Raw genomic sequence first — 16,993 nt, forward strand, 5'->3', positions numbered from 1 at the left:
GCACATCCATTTTACCTGATAGACAATCATGGGAGAAATTCTCTAGCTTAATAATGACGTAGGGGAATTTTAATGTTCACGACTACATTGACTTCTGGGATTGTAATTTATATCCGTCTACTCACGTCTACCATTAAAATACTCTACTCATTAATTGCTCTCGATATTGATTTTACTTGACGCAATATATCTTTCAGCTAAAAAACATTTTACTTATTTGAGCATTTCATCACAATAAAATATTCCATTTTCTTCGAAGACGCTGTAATACCGCATGCCTTATACATGTATTGTAGGGTTTATGATACAGCCTCTTGCGTTTTGGACTCGTTCTTTTGTATCCTACTTAGCCCCTTGTGTGCGTGCAAGTGTGGGCAGCTCCTTTACACCCTATCTGGCATGTAAATGTGGTCATGAATTGGTCCACGTCCGATATCGTGTAATTCAATCAAAGATAACTCTATTATTATCAATAGCGATTACAAAGAACCCATGTGTAGATGCTACTTATTTGTGTGAATCAGATTGTTAGAATAAACCAATGCCATCAGACTAAGTTCATTACGACTTTATTGGAGGGGCCTTTTTGTACAGTAAATCAGATTTCTGTCTCGTTGTCTTCTCGTTAAAAAGAGACACCTCTTGAATGTGTCACTAACTTAATGCTACTTGCATTGAATTGGCATCCGGCAAACTGGCGTGTATTACCAGCCTGGCAGAATTCAGGATGTTTCGGCCGATTTTCTATTATAATGCGCCGATGCTTTAGAAGTTAAGTAGTACGGAACACGATCAGAGAAGGAAATTAATAGTAATTGAGGAATGGTTCGGCGGAATCTTTAGGCATTCGATTGGGCTATGTCCAAAGAGCCAAGGCATTCAAAATAAATTTACCAAAATGCCATTTCCAACGTATAAGGCCTTGTATTTCACAAGTGTTACGAGTGACTCAATTCTTGATGATCCGCACGTTGTCATCATTAAGCCCAATAAAAACTATTAAACACGTGCTCTCCGTTTTATATCAAACATTTGGTGTAATCTACTCTTAAATGTTCATTTTTCAAGTCATATAAAATTATGTAAAACAATTTATGAAATAGAATGTTTTTGTTATTTCAGTTACAAATGGGCATGAACCGGAAGTGAAGTCAGAGCCTTTAGGCAATAATAACAATGTTACAAATGTAGATGTAAGTATTTTATTTTATTTGCGTTAATGTAGATATTTGTGTAAATATAACTACACATGAACATAAATTTGTGTAAACTGACCAATAATATTTTTTAAATGTCTAGAACAAAGCTTCTGCATATCTTAAATCATCCTCCCATTTCAATTATTCAGATTTCGTTTTATTATCAAAGTCTTCTTTGCAATCTACTATATCGCTAAACAAAATCTGTGAATATACTTAACATTTTTTTTCATTTCATCAGATGTGGTATGCGGCCCGTCCACCAAAGTTATCCCGCACTGAAAACGGAGCGCCACAAGAGCATCAAACAGTGATTTTACCAAATGGAGCACAAATCTACACCCCAGGGGGTCACCCCCCAACTTATAATGCTCAGTTCCTAACCGCTTCTACGTCAACAAATGATATTAAAACAGTGGAATATACAATGCCGACTACTGCCATGGCGGGCACTGTTACAAACTCAGAATCTCAAAACCCAACGGGAAATTACACTCCATCTATAGGTAGGTGTACTTCCTTTAGAAGTTAATAACCAGTTTGCATCATTGTATTTCATATCTGGGTGTGTATATATACGTGTGCGTGTGTTACACCAACTAACTTTATTGCATGTTTTTGTTGATTTTTATATATATTATTATTTCTTGCACCTTTTTGTTCATGTGCTGTATATTCGTGTTCCAATTAATTTATTTATTATTATAAAGTCCCCGCTTTCGTAAATTTTAGTATAAAAAGTGCTGTTTATTTTATTTAAGCTAAAATTGGTTAACGTTCGTATATAGTGAATGCTTTTATTTTCAAATTGTATTTTTTTTCCTACTCCGTATATTTTGAACATTTTAGTTTACGAGTCGCTTTTATTTTGATTTTGAGGTCAACCCATTACTACGCCTATAACCGTTAATACACAGTCTGTGAGGCCAGTCATAGTAACTGTGACAGCGGATGGTCGAATTACGGGCGAGCACATTCCTGCGGGAGATTTTGCAGAAGGTATGCAGCGTCATTCCCTCATCAGAAACATCTTGTTCTTCTCTGCCTGTGTTAAGATATTTATCCGGATAATTTTATCATTCAAAAAGACCAAACATTAGGCGGTGGGGCGTTAAAATAGAGAAGAAAAAAAATCAGAATAATGATAACTAACTGTTGTGCATGCAGGTTTATATGTCTCTGTAAAGTATGTTGCTAGAGCCATTGTTTCATAAATCACGATGAATCACTATAGGGACATTTTAACGATAGGTGGATAAGTTTTTATTCTCTGATATTTTGTGAACGGGTGTTGGGTAATTTTTCATAGATAGGACTGACATGGCTTGAAGCTAATGATAAAAATGTGCTACTTGAGAGAAGGTAATAGGTTTTCCAGAAGTTCTTTGATTTCGATATCAGATTTGACACAAGTCGTTGCTTTGTAAAATGCAATCACGATAGTTTCACCATCCGGGAAAATTTAAGGGAAGGATTTTCGTATCAGGAATTTCGGTGTGAAATATCTGCTGCAGTGTAGAATTGTGTGGGAGCACCTATTTTTGGCTGATATATTGATGGCCATGTACATGTATAAGATGCACAAATGTTTCGTAAAACATTCAGTGAATAAGAAAAGCGTATGAAATATCATGCTCTGATGTTATCTTTGAATCGGTCCGTTTCATACATATATCATTTCGATAAGTTAAAATGTATCATTTAAAACATCATCTCTCACAAAAATATTTATCCTTTAATATTATTTGCTAATAGAAAAAATATTCGTCTTGAAATTAAAATAAAAAAGGATTTCCGAAAAAAATGGAAATGTCAAAAATATCGAGTGCAAAGAACTGTTCATATAACATTTTTGTATGTCTGTCCCGCAATGCAGTTTTAATAATATGTTGCTTTTGTATCAGTTATGTGGACATATATACCAAGTTTATATTCATTGGAATGTGTTATGTCATGTAATTGTTGTGCATTGTGCAATACCTAGCATGAATTTTGTTTCCCCTTTTTCAGCAAGCAACCGAAACAATACAACTCCCTCGAATAATAACACCACCACTACAAACAACAATATATCTACAAATATCACAGCTACAAACAATAATAACAACACAAAAACACCCTCCCCTAAGCCTGGAACCCCCTCCCAAGCAGGTGGAAGCAACCTGACAGAGCTTAAACCCGTTCAGCCCACCCTCACTCAGCCCTACCATGCTCCGCTGCCGTCGTTCACGGGGCAGTTCACAAGTAAGCATACCTTCAATTTTTGCATAGAACCAGATATAGCTGAGTTGCTTATCCCTCGGTCATTCCCTCATTAATAACTGCACACCTAGCATCCTCTTCCAGTCTTAATATTGTCACTAAATAATTTTCATACAGTAATCTGGTCGCGAAGGAAATTTCTAACACATCCTCTTATTTACTTAGTCCTCATATCTCGTGTTGATTTTTGTCCATGAACTAGAGTTATTTAATATTTTACAGATATAGCGAAAACATAATTTTTCGAGGAGAAGAGTAACTAGATAAAATTATTTTGTAATCAGAAGCACCCGGAAAATGAAAAAAAAAAACAACGTATATACTGGTCACGGCTAAAAAAGGGTATTGTCCGAGGGTTGAGCAGCTCTTGTATCACGCTTGGCTTGTCATACATCATTTCATCCTTAAGTATCCTCATCAACAGACTCTCAACAAACTTTCATATATCAGTAACTTCAGTTTAAACGTTTGATGTGATAGTTTCCAGTTTTCGTAGCAATACCCGTAGACTATATTTAGACATTTAATATTTTGTCTAGTGTGCTTTAGTTTATTTTCTAGTTGTAACACTCCTCTTGCTCTAGAGTATACTCTTCACGTCGTAAATAAAATATAATATTGTATTCTAATTCAAAACTAATTACTTTTTTGATATTCTACACTTGAAATAATTTTCATCATTTTCATAGGTGACACAACGTTTTTATATCGTTTTCTTTCGTATATAAGGCTTTTTCAGCAGTGTCGGTACTGATTTTTAGAAATATTTATTCATATATAATCCTCAGTATATAATTTTATATCATTTCTAACCGATCATATATCTATCCAAACGTTAATAATCTTAATATTGTATTATGCTATAAGTATCCATATTAGATAATATTCATTATTATACTCTTTTGTTCGGCACCAACACAATAAATCGCACTTGGAACAGAACACTCACTGTGTGCTAATTTGATACAGTTGACCGCAAATGAGAATTATGAATTCACTACTCGAATTACTTTCCATCAACGAAGGGTAATAAAAGGTTAAAATAGTTAAAATGGTGAAAGAATAAAAATGGTATATTGTTACATTCGCAGACCTGTTTATCAGGCCAGCTTATTCTTGTTAGAAGCTATACTGTAGTTTAATAGTAGTCTTTGTTGGAGGAAACCTCATATTTCAATCAGACAATGTCGAGACATAGCTTTGACAGCTTATTAGTGATAGTTAAATCCTTTCAGCGTTTTTTAGAATTCCAGACGTTGATTAGATCATTATTTCTCAATTTTATATCAGGGAATAATGAAATATTGTGGAGCAAATCTGTACCTCGTTTTGTTGAGTGCTCGTCATATCCTGTTAAATTGGCCCCACATTTTACTACTAGCGCGGCTCAAACTCTGTCAGTGTCGCTCTACCTGGCGTAAATTTGTGCACTAGCTTATCAAACAAGGAATATTCAAATTGAGTTGATACTAGTGTATGGCAGTCGTAGCATTATTCCAAATTTCCATGATACATATCGCTCGTTTTGATCCGATTCCTTATCTACATTGTGCAAAATGGTGTGAAATGCTAACGACATGTTTTGATATGGAGTTAAACCGCCAAGAACATTTGATTGAAACGAAATGCTGACACACCGCTCATTTCCTTGCTGCTCTTTGATGGCTGAATTTACAGACCCGCGCCAATATCCTGTCAATTTAGCTGCTTCCTTTACCAGTGATCACATCGTTATCACTGAGGCACGCTACAACTCTGCTTCTCCGCTTGCTCTGTGTTAACAAATATTACATTCTGCATGCCTCCCTCATCTTACGCCTCCTCACAACTTCACTGGCTTATCTCCATCCTAAGGTGCCTCCGCAACCTCACTCGCTTATCTTGTGTCCTAAGGTGCGTGTAGCGATCTCTTGCACACGACAGCATTATACCAGCATGGCTTCAAACAAAATTGGTTGACATGATGTTTATTGAAAGACTCGATAGAAAATAATTACATTCAGGCGTCCAGTGTCTGAAGATAAATTCAGAAACGTATCAATATGATGTCTTCAACAAAATTTATCATTTGTTTGATATTTGAAAGATTATAAAGAACTTTTACTTTTTGTCTAGGTCAAGCTAACAGTTTTAATTCTACAACGCATGCATCATATCCAAGTCAGCCTGTGGTGGGGACGGTTGTCCCTCCTATTGTAATATCAGGAGGCAACTACACATCCGGCACTGCGCCTAGTAAGTTATATATGTAAAGATGTGTCAACATTCTAAAATCAAAAATGGTGCTGGTTGGTTAATGGAATGGAGTGTATATTAATGAAGTTTATACTAAACCTAAATGTGTCGATTTACAAAAGTATGTCATTTTCCGTGGGAATTTCGAGAGCAGTGCGATTCGTGCTAATTTTTTCATAGTGACAAATTTTCTTGGTAAGCCTGTGTCTTAACACTAGACACCTATTGCTGTCGAAGTTTATTATTAGGATGTCAAGGGCACGCATATTTCATTAGGTTTGTCACCATGCCTATCATGTCCCTCTCATTTTCCTCTCTCAACCGACTTTCTTTTTCATTTCTACAATATAAACAACTTTGCCAAATCTCGCAGTCTTTTAAACTTAATACAAATTTTAGAGTATTTCTATCCTTCGATGAAGGAAAAGATTTCTTACTGCTTTCGTTTATACAATATTAATTCGATTAACTCGTTTGGCCTTGTTTTAAAGTTTAGCTTTTCTTTTTTATCCATTACGTTGACAAAATCCTTCCTATTGGCTTCATTGTTTACTTGGTGTTCTATAAAATTGTTCTAACAACTGTTCTTGGAGCAATTTCCGAAGGATACAATTAAGTGTCTATAGTGGCATCCCATTATATTTCGGATCATTAAGAAAGAACGATGCTTGCTATTCGAGGAAAATTTAATTTCTCTTTATGTACGCGGACAAAATTATATTTTCCAATTCAGTGGTTCCAAGACATGTTCACTGGGCCTATAATTTGGTTGTATTGTCAACTCAGTCCTTTCAAACGGAATAAGAAATTCTTTCATCAATCATACCGATGTTGTGGAACTATACGCACGGTCTGTTCATCCCGGAACAGATTAAACAATTAAAGTCGTTGATGATGTTCTTGCTATGGAACAAACACAAGACAAAAAGGCCATCGTATTATGGCTGTCTTATTATAGTGATGCGTTTCGTTTCACTGCGCCTGTCATCAATATTTCGTAATTTTACAGAACCACTTACCGTCAGAGCGAGGTCGACCTGGAGTGCGGGTCTCAATAGCCCCTTACAATGTTTATTTGTATCGCTATTCGGATAAATTAAATGAAATTTATGAGTAAATAATTGACATTTATCGATACATTACGGGACAAGTTTTTTGCTTGAAGAAACATTTCTTGGAAATAAATTGCCCTTCGAAGTTATTTTGATTATAGACACATCTGTTTCGTTTGTCTTTAGGTTTTCGTTATGTACAGGAAAATGACCGGGCATTTCATTTTCTTACATAATATACTTTATGAATAGTCATTTTACCACTAATATATAAATAAAAACAATACATTACGTTATTTATATTGAATTATTTTATTTAACATTTAATTACTAAAAGGTAACAAATAAATGACAAATTATTTCTCACAGTGATTAATAAACAGTAATACAGTTATTTATCAACAATGCCTACTGTATCAATTGGCTAGTATACAGAGTAAAGGTATTACCAATATTGTATACACAGGCCATGCACTGTCATAAGGAGTAATTGGTGCCCGCCAATAGCGATCTTCTTGACACGCAAACTTGTTAACATTTAGCTTGTTTTTACTACAATTCATCAGCTAAATTACCCGGGTATTAATATTGGAATAAAACGACAACAGTGATTGGAACATGAAAGTGATGTTCACAGTCGATTTTCCATAACAATACACTTAATAGAAGTAAGACTCCCATATCCCGCTAATGGCCTCCAGAGTGCATTTGTCACTGGTATTGTAATGATGGAGATGGGTTAATAGCATTACTAAACAATGGTGGTACAAGTAACAAACGATCAACTTAGAGCGGGCCTCGCCTGTCTCCCAGGACAAGCGATGTGCACAGCTGATACAGGTTCCCGCTTGCATGGAACAGTTTCAAAGCAATGTTTTTGCGTGTGCTTTTGACACGGGAGATTTCTGAAAGGAATCAATCGAATACGAAATCATTCCGGTAGATTTTTGATATTAATTTAAACTGGTGTTTTCCAATATAATTTTCAATGACATTTTCTCATGCATTAAACTCCAATATGAATAATGGTGACATTCAGACTAGTAAAAATTAACAACTTCCATAAAGTTTTAAAACTAGCCCTCACAGAGTGTCATTAAAACTAGCCCTCACAGAATGTCAATGAAACTAGCCCTCACAGAGTGTCATTATAACTAGCCCTCACAGTGTGTCAATGAAACTAGCCCTCACAGAGTGTCATTAAAACTAGTCATCACAAAGTGTCATTAAAACTAGCCCTCGCAGTGTCATTAAAACTAGCCCTCACAGAGTTTCAATGAAACTAGCCCTCACAGAATGCCAATAAAACAAGCACTCACAGAGTGTCAAACGCTGTTTAAGATCTACTTCATCAACCGTATGCCTTTTAAACAGACAGTGTTGTCACAAAGACCAATAGCATTCAACACATTTCATCAAGTTTTAAAACTAGTCCTCACAGAGTTTATAAAGTGACGTTGTTGTCACAAGGACCAATAATATTCAACATATTTCATAATGTTTCAAAACTAGTCCTCACAAATGTGCCAAGCTTATCCGAGATCAATTCCTTTAAAGCCTGATTATTATTTACTTCCGCTCAAAATTATGTCTTTTTAATCTGATAATATACGTAAAAATAGCGAGATTATATAATTAATTAATTTACCAACATATCGGCGATGTTTCTTTGACAATGAACATTATTAATCGCATGCGGTACTAATCTGTTGTTTCGTTAATGGAGATATAGTCCTGATATTCCTGTTTATAAGTCGTGTATTTTATGGAGATAAGAGTAATGACACGTTCGCTGTATAAAACACAAAGATATGGTAAAATAAGAGAATAAAATGCCGGGAAGTGAAAGTCTGACGATAACACGGCGGAGGGATAATGAGATCGGTTAGAATCTAACCACAGGTAGATAAGAAATTGGGGGTATCATGAAAACATAGCTTCGACTGTATAGAGTAGGCCGGCATTATCTCCAACGAGTATGATCGAGGTTGTGTCGGGGACGGACTGGGCAAATTAACAGATTCATAATGTTTTATTTGTCTGATAAAATCGTTATTCTGCTATAGAAATGACAGCAATATGAACCCGAAGATGAAACATGTCTGGTGATAATTGTGCCGAAGAAACAATCAATATTGTTCCGCAAACAAAACATTACAGTTGCAATATGTTGTCGGGCGAACAATCCCCATATATCTGTTAAAAGTCCCCCTCCCGGGAATCAGATAACACGGAATACAGCATCCAACGCCGTGCCCACTGTGTTGATATCGAAATCAGATCTCTTATTCCCATATTCAATTTAATCTATCTTGTCTGAAAGGTCCCCTGAATAATTGGCCTCGGAGGACTTTTAATAGAGTAACGGATCGGAGTATCGGTAATCTGTGATCAGTAATTGTTAGAGTTTAATTGCTTCATTTGTAAGCCAATGCAGAGATTCCACTCGCTTTCACCCACCATCGCTAACAATATATGCAGTTTCTTTAATCCAACCATTATAATTCTCATTCGGTATAAAAATATATGCACTTCGATAAAATTGGACATTTCAACTTCGCCGGCATTTAAATCCTGCTCCCGTGACACAGTTATATAATATAATAGGACAAAAACGTTTGTATTGAATGCAATGTGTGGCGTACTATCAGATTAGTAATGATTTTGGTGATCAGAACAGAACCAAACCGTTACATTCTTAGTCAGGAACGATCAGCATGCCCGATATTCAGCTTATCATGTTAAGATCATTGAATGTTTGCCTGCTTCTGTTTAGAATGATTAATTTACAAGCTGCAAATTTTCAGCTGTAGAGTTTATTAAACTAGAGTAGTTACTACTTGTTATGTAGAAAATTTAGTTTGCAGAATTTATTTGAAAAAAATAATATTTTTATTGTAGCATTCCTGCAGTACCAAAGTGAACGGAAAATGAAAATATAGACATACCCGTAAATTATTTTCTCACTCTTGCCTGTAATAAATCTTGCGGAATTGTATATCTTGAGATTCACCGTCATTAATGACCTGTACTTCTTAGTCGATTTGGTACTTTGTTTGCGAAGTAATATGATAATTTTCAAGCTGTTTACCTCTCAATTGGTACATAACAACTAAATCGGAGAAAAACACATAAACACCCATTGAATTGCTACAAAGCCTTGCTATCGTGTCCATCAGTCTGGCTGTATGCCATCTTGGTATTACAGGGCGGTATCAATACATTGGAGACCGGTTATTTGAGACGGTTTGAGGTTCATTTATAACAAAATGTTAACATAAGAAAACAGTCATTTGTAGTCGTTACAGGGAACAGTTGTTCTGTCTTTAGAATTCGTAAATGTTGCGTGCTAGTTTGTTAAAATCACATACACACATGAGGATTTTTGTCACGTATCGCGATAATAAACTCACGTTTTATAAACAGAGTTGGTAATTATTACTAAAAAAGGATAACATACAAATCATTATTTTCCACCACGTGTGCCGTTTCTATCGGTTGTATTTTCTTTGTCTGTAACAAATGACTTACTTTTGTAATCACACATACTTACATTCCATTCTTACTTTCTGGCAATGCTGATATTTTTTTTTATTTATTCATTAACTTTTTATTTTGAAATTTTAACTGAATTCATGAATGATTTTAAAGATAGTATTGTTTCTTTTTTTTAATTTTTGACACAAATTCTTATGGTGATTTAATTAAATCCTGCTGATTTTAATGTATTGATTAACATGCTTTCGTACGTCATTGTTAGCAGGTGGAGACTACTATAACACGGCCGTGCCCTACACTCAGTATAACGCTGTAGGTACACACTACACTACGGACCCAGCCTGGACAATGAGATACGGGCCCGGAGGAATACTCAGTAAGATTTTTCTCCTTTTCTTCTTTTGTGTTCTCTAGCCACCACTTTTATTGGGCAAAATGTTGGAGAAATTAAGTGCCCACATATATTTACATATAATTACTAAACTTATGATTATAATTTTTTTAAATGTCAAAAAACGACAAATTAAAATTCGTTAATTAATATAACTACTTTATGTAAAATAGATGTTACAACTTCATATTATACTATAAATGCATATATTCTAATGTATATTATACATCAAAATGATTTATCATGAAAAGAATGAACATTTTATATTTTATAAAAAAAAACACAGTCCAGATAAGAATATTTTTCATGGATAACATAAATTAATTTCAACATTTCGACTTGCTTGATAAATTTAATATACTGTTTTGACATTGGCATGCATTTTCGTATTTAATTTCATTGAATTTATTTGTTCTATTTTTAGATACTCCCGCATACTATTACCCCCCTGGTGTGGCCGGAGGTCGGACGGAGTCCAACACAACAGTGGCAACGGCGGCAGCAGCAGCAGCCAGCCCCTCCAAGACGTAGGCCACAAGTGACAGCGGCAGAGATTTGTTTTAATGATGAGATGTGATATATCCAATAAACTTTCCATGTGAACGTTTCCCTGAAAGGCGGTGAACATTGGTGAATGTTGGTGAGGAGTGAAAGAAACTTGGAATGCATCATGTGATCTCTTCCCATGTGTAACGGATATTTATGGATACACATGTATTATGGACGCGTGTCAAACCACGTGCTAAGTGGACAGACGCATGGATAACACTTTGGAAACATGCATACCTCAGCCCCGTTTATTTTAGTTTTTATGCAAAATGAAACAAGACTTACTCTCTGGTATCTATCATGCACATAACTCAGATGTGTATATAGTACAATTCCACCATTGGTTAATACCAGCCAGCCATCTACCACTGTTTGCATAGTATTTACTCGTACATGACGATGTTTTTTTTTTCATGTGAGCGCTTGATGGTGATTTTAAGAGTGATATACGAGAGTTTCGTTCATATGTGTCGTGCTGTTGTGATGAGAATATTTGCCGGATAGAATGTATTTAATTCGAATAAAAATAGTATATAATAGATATATATATATTTCTGTATGATAGCGACTACATGTCCAGTGAAACCCACATAATTAGAAAACATTAATATGTTCAGCATAATTATATTGTTTTTTTTTTTCAAAATAGACAAAGATTTATAATACGAGGTGAGCCTGCTTTAAAGAACTTTTATGATGTGAATTTTGATTTTGAATGAATAGATTTTCATGACAAAATATATGAAATAAACAATAAGGTCGTGTCATTATTACACGGGGATTTTTAAATGAACTTTTCGCGTACATAAGGCGATAAATTCTAAAAGTTCTTTTGCTTTGTGTTTTAAGAAAATCCTTATCTTGTTTTATAAATAATTATATCATGAATTAAGAGGATGGGAAAGACATCTCGGAGCATAATATCGACGAAGCTGATTAATCGCTTTGTTAACAAGCTATTTCTGTCGACGTAAATTAAATGAGGTAGCATGCCGTAAAAGGATTTGTATCCACCCTCGCTGTGCCATATATGACTCATTTTTATCCAGTTTCCACGGTTCTTTTGAAGCAATCAATTCATGTATTATCATTTTAATTCCAATGTGAGATCACGATGATTTTTTCCCTGAGTTGATTTAGACATGAAGATAGATATGAACAAAATGACATTTTAAAAAGTCGCTATGCCAATGAGCCTCCAATAAGACAACTATACGATACGGGTTTGTATGTAAATGCCTATAGTCCACTTATTTTAGCTTTATCTTTCTCAATTCTTTAATATTCATCGATTACTTTAAGTGGCTATTGAGTAACACTAGTGATGACAGTAATGTTTCGTTCGTAGATAATAATTTCTAATTTCAATGTTTACTTTTTGTTAATGTTCCGACAGATTGTAGGGTTTTCTTGCCATTGTTATGAGAATTTGCTCAAATATTTCATTATTTCATTTCTTGGGGAAAAAACAAAGATTTGATTATCATCTGCAAATGTATCTTTCCCTCATTATATAGGGATTCTATCTTCCATTGCAATTTTCAGTACAGATATTACTGACAATAGTTTCCATTTTGTCTACTCAATAAATTGAAAATCCATGTCACGTGATATATGGTAGTCATGTGACTGTTTTGTCTTGCCAGATGACGTCATGGCGGTACATATATATGCTCATTGTTGTGTTCTTATAGGAGACCTGGTCTCCATGTTATATGTTTTTATGACATTGTGACTAACCTAGTTTTTAGAAATCCCTTATGTAGCACTAATAGACAATATGATATATGGTTAAGTGCTAGCTTTCTATATAAATGTGTATTTTATTGTAAATATATAATTCAGGGTATATGCTTACTGCATTGTTCTGAGCGAAACCCTCGTCGATATTTTTAATGGATGCAATAGAATATGAGGGATGAATCTCTGTGACATTTAACGTGATTTTGCATCAATGAATGTTCATTTATCAATCGTTCACACGGTACATTTTATCACATACATAATTATATTCATTCATAGAAACACAATTTTTGACATCCTTCAGTGTTTGCCAATAAACTTTTGTTACCTTTACTATGGTCGAGTTTCAGCTGGGAGTTGTTTGTCGCATGTTTAATTTGTATGTTTATCAACTTAAATCATTTAATGCTGACTATCCCGTGATTTGTGGTATTTTGTCACAGATAATAAATTTGAAATCATCTTCTCGTTGGTTACATGCTCAAATCATGATATGCTTTCATCTACAACTTTGTCATACCGGAATTACTTATTTTGACAAAATCTCCCGTTTATATATAAAAAAAAAGTTAAGCATAACGCTAAAATCGTTCCACTTTGCGTTTTCTTTTCTAATGTAAAATTCCTATGCTATTTGCTTTACAAACTATTTCGACATCTGAAAACATTGCAGATAAGAATATATATGACACCGCTCAGGTAAACTTTTACTTGTGAAGCAGACAGTTTGTATCTGGCAATATTATCATAATTTGAACATAATCCCAAAGTCGTTTCATTATAACTATGCAGGTGTCAGAGACATAATTGAAAAAAAAACATTATTCTAACAGGAGAGCAAAAGAACCCGAAACACAACTCCAATCCATGAAACAATTGCAATGTATAAACGTAGTTAAGATATATATCCTGGATTGTAAGCATACTAATGTCATTTAATGACTATTTAACCAACAATGGGACCACTTGAGTCGTTTTCATAGTGTTAATATACTGAAATGCCACACACGAGTGGTTGTTTGATGCCTCGATCACTCACGCACACTTTGCTGACAACGGACTAACCTTACCACAAACTGTAAAGCTGAACGTTGAGCAAAGAGCGGCAATAATACTTGTCGTGTATGTGAATGTCGAATCCAAAGTATCGTATAAACAGCAGCAAGAAATTAAAACATCTTAAAATGGAAGTCGGGTCTTAACCACAGGTGCTGCATCAGGTATCTCAGTATCTTAAAACAAAGCCGTAAAGCGTACTTTATGTCAAAGATATCAAAATGTGCATTTCTTCATAAAGCCCAAATTGCAGGAAACATGTGAACAAAAACAGAACAATTCTATTCTTATGTCATTATGACACTATTGTCTTTAAAAAAAAAATGGTAAACAATCTGTCATGTTCTCCTACAGTGTTTTAAATAACACTTCATTGAAGTCATTTTATCTTTCAAGTTATAATTGGTGATTCTTTATCACAAAGAAATAAAATCCCGAGAGCTTGTTTGATTATAAATTTTACCTGGTAACTTCTAAAATATGAGTTCAGATAATAGTTATGTATTACAGCAGTGCAGTATATAAACCAATCAACAATCGAGGTGATATAGAGAAAACCAATCAACAATCGAGGTGATATAGAGAGTTCATTTTATTTTAAATTAGTAACATGCTTGTGACTATCCTAATCGCGTGATGACATCCATCTATATTACCATTGTATGGCACTGCCACTATATAACCCTACCAATTCAGTTGCGAGTTCACCAGCTTATGAACTGCCAACTGAAAATTTCAACAAAAAAAATCGCACGACAGATAAAAAATCGCAGATGGTAAATATAAGCATTGAACGGCTTTCAGTTGGCATTCATAGTCATTATGAATGCCAACTGAAAGCCGTTCAATGCTTAAGTGGCAGTAAATATCTCGTCAACAATGTACGATTACCAAATATAGACATACACACCAATAATGGACGACACCCGACGAGAGATATGCACAACAACAACAACGAATGAAACCCGGCAAGATATACTGTCATCAACACGGGGATATCTAGCGAGAGATGTGTGCATCATTGGAATACATCCGGCGGAAGAGTTGGGCAACATTTAGAGAGATATCGGCCAGAGATGTACTCTAACACGGCCAGATATCAAGCGAAAGGGACGTACATCGACAATGAGAGATATCCAGCGAGAGAGATGTGCACCAATAATAGGATGTATCTAGCAAGCGAGATATGCATTAACAAGGAGACATTTCCGGGGAAGAGTTGGACAACAATAATTAGAGATATGCACTCCAACAAGGGCAGATATTCAGCTAGATTGATGTACACCAACGATAGGAGAGATATTAGTCAACAGCGGGAGATATCCTGAGATATTTAGCAATAACATATATCTGGCAAATTAGATGTACACCAACAATAAGAGTTATCCGGCGACATGGATGTTCATAAACAATGAGAGATATCCGGCGACAGAGATATAAATCAACAATAAGAGATATCGGGCAACAGAAATGTACATTTACAACAAAATATACCAAGCTATGTAAACAAACCATAAGAGATATTGTACACCAACAATGAGAAAAATCCGAAAAGAAACATGTACATTAAAATAAAAGATATCCAGCGACAGAGATGTACAACAACAATGAGATATTCAGCAAGTAATGTACACCAATAATGGGTGGAACGACGGCGGACAACCGGGGAGAGCAATGTACACCATGTTTTGGAGATATCTGGCGAAAGATCTGAACAGTTTGAGAATATTAGTTTTAATTATTAACTCAAGCTTTCCCTTGTGACGAAAAATTAGATTAATATCTTATCAAATAGACAAACAGTCGATCACAGTTTGTGAGCCTTGATGTTAGCGAATTTTTTCACATCGTCATCTCAAACTGTTGAGTCATATCCGTATTAATTAATTAATTTCAAAATAGAAGCGTTTAATTAAATTTGATATAAATTCAATTATACAAATGATATTCAAATTCGATAACATCATTGCTATCGATTTTTTTAAATTTCATTTACAAACCATTACAGTCTTTATACTGACATAGTTAAGATGGGGTGAGTGTCTTTTTGATTTGCTGATATTGGAAATGGTGTGAAGCCTCTCTGATTCGATGACCTTGGGACTTATGTCACTCCGGCTCGCCGACAGTCTGGATGGTAGTATACTTGTAGTATGTGCTTTCACGAAGATTTATAACCCATGTTTACACACCTAATCAACATATCGCAAAGACAAATTAATATGGAACAGGCATAAAGTTACGAAACAGAAATCTACATTTAAAACAATAATCAATTTCTATTGTAGCTATATACAAGTTAATGTATGTTACAATTAAAAATACATCTGCTGAGTAATATAACTTCTACATGCAATAGTGATTATAAAGCGAGGGTTATTATAAGCTTAAATATGTATGCCTAACTGGTACAGATTGTACTAGTTAAGGTATAAAACAATAGTTATTTCTCAAACAACGCAGTGAATTATATGCCGAAGGATTCAGAGCAGGTAAAACGTTTACTTTGATTGTCTGAAAAAATAAATCGGCAGAAATCAAGAAAGTAGGCCTACTGGACAGCTCTCAATCGCATGATCCCAAATGACATGTTCAGGCTACCCCACTCCCCCTTAAACCTGAGTATCTAGGCTATCCCACTCCCCCTTAAACCTGAGTATCTAGGCTACTCCACTCCCCCTTAAACCTGAGTATCTAGGCTACCCCACTCCCCCTTAAACCTGAGTATCTAGACTACCCCACTCCCCCTTAAACCTGAGTATCTAGGCTACCCCACTCCCCCTTAAACCTGAGTATCTAAGCTACCCCATTCCCCCTTAAACCTGAGTATCTAGTGAAGAATGCTGCAGCAACACAACGAATGTCAAAGAAAACTACAAATGTGAATGGAGATTCATACTTTCTCTGGACAAAATGAAACATCACCGATTTAAAATATTTAAGATAACTATTGTATATGATATATATATACTGTTTGTTACATTTTGTCAAATATTAATTGAAAAAAA

General features: G+C 34.9%; 1 protein-coding gene across 12 annotated transcripts in view; it reads left to right on the forward strand.

Annotated features, from left to right (window-relative positions):
* Nucleotides 1-13,392, forward strand: part of LOC117334864 (paired box protein Pax-5-like) — a 73,824-nt gene extending 60,432 nt beyond the window's left edge. For 7 of the 12 annotated variants that reach the window (XM_033894716.1, XM_033894748.1, XM_033894727.1 and 4 more), the window contains 7 exons: nt 1,123-1,193; nt 1,441-1,705; nt 2,079-2,198; nt 3,210-3,443; nt 5,577-5,696; nt 10,509-10,622; nt 11,062-13,392. In XM_033894716.1, coding sequence (XP_033750607.1) covers nt 1,123-1,193; nt 1,441-1,705; nt 2,079-2,198; nt 3,210-3,443; nt 5,577-5,696; nt 10,509-10,622; nt 11,062-11,168 — 1,031 coding nt within the window. In that variant the 3' untranslated portion in view covers nt 11,169-13,392. The remainder of the gene's footprint in view (nt 1-1,122; nt 1,194-1,440; nt 1,706-2,078; nt 2,199-3,209; nt 3,444-5,576; nt 5,697-10,508; nt 10,623-11,061) is intronic. The other 5 variants (XM_033894709.1, XM_033894778.1, XM_033894734.1 and 2 more) reach the window with 4 other exon arrangements.
* The last annotated feature ends 3,601 nt before the right edge of the window (nt 13,393-16,993 follow it).

Source organism: Pecten maximus, chromosome 1 (assembly GCF_902652985.1).
Source record: "Pecten maximus chromosome 1, xPecMax1.1, whole genome shotgun sequence".
NCBI lineage: Eukaryota > Metazoa > Mollusca > Bivalvia > Pectinida > Pectinidae > Pecten > Pecten maximus.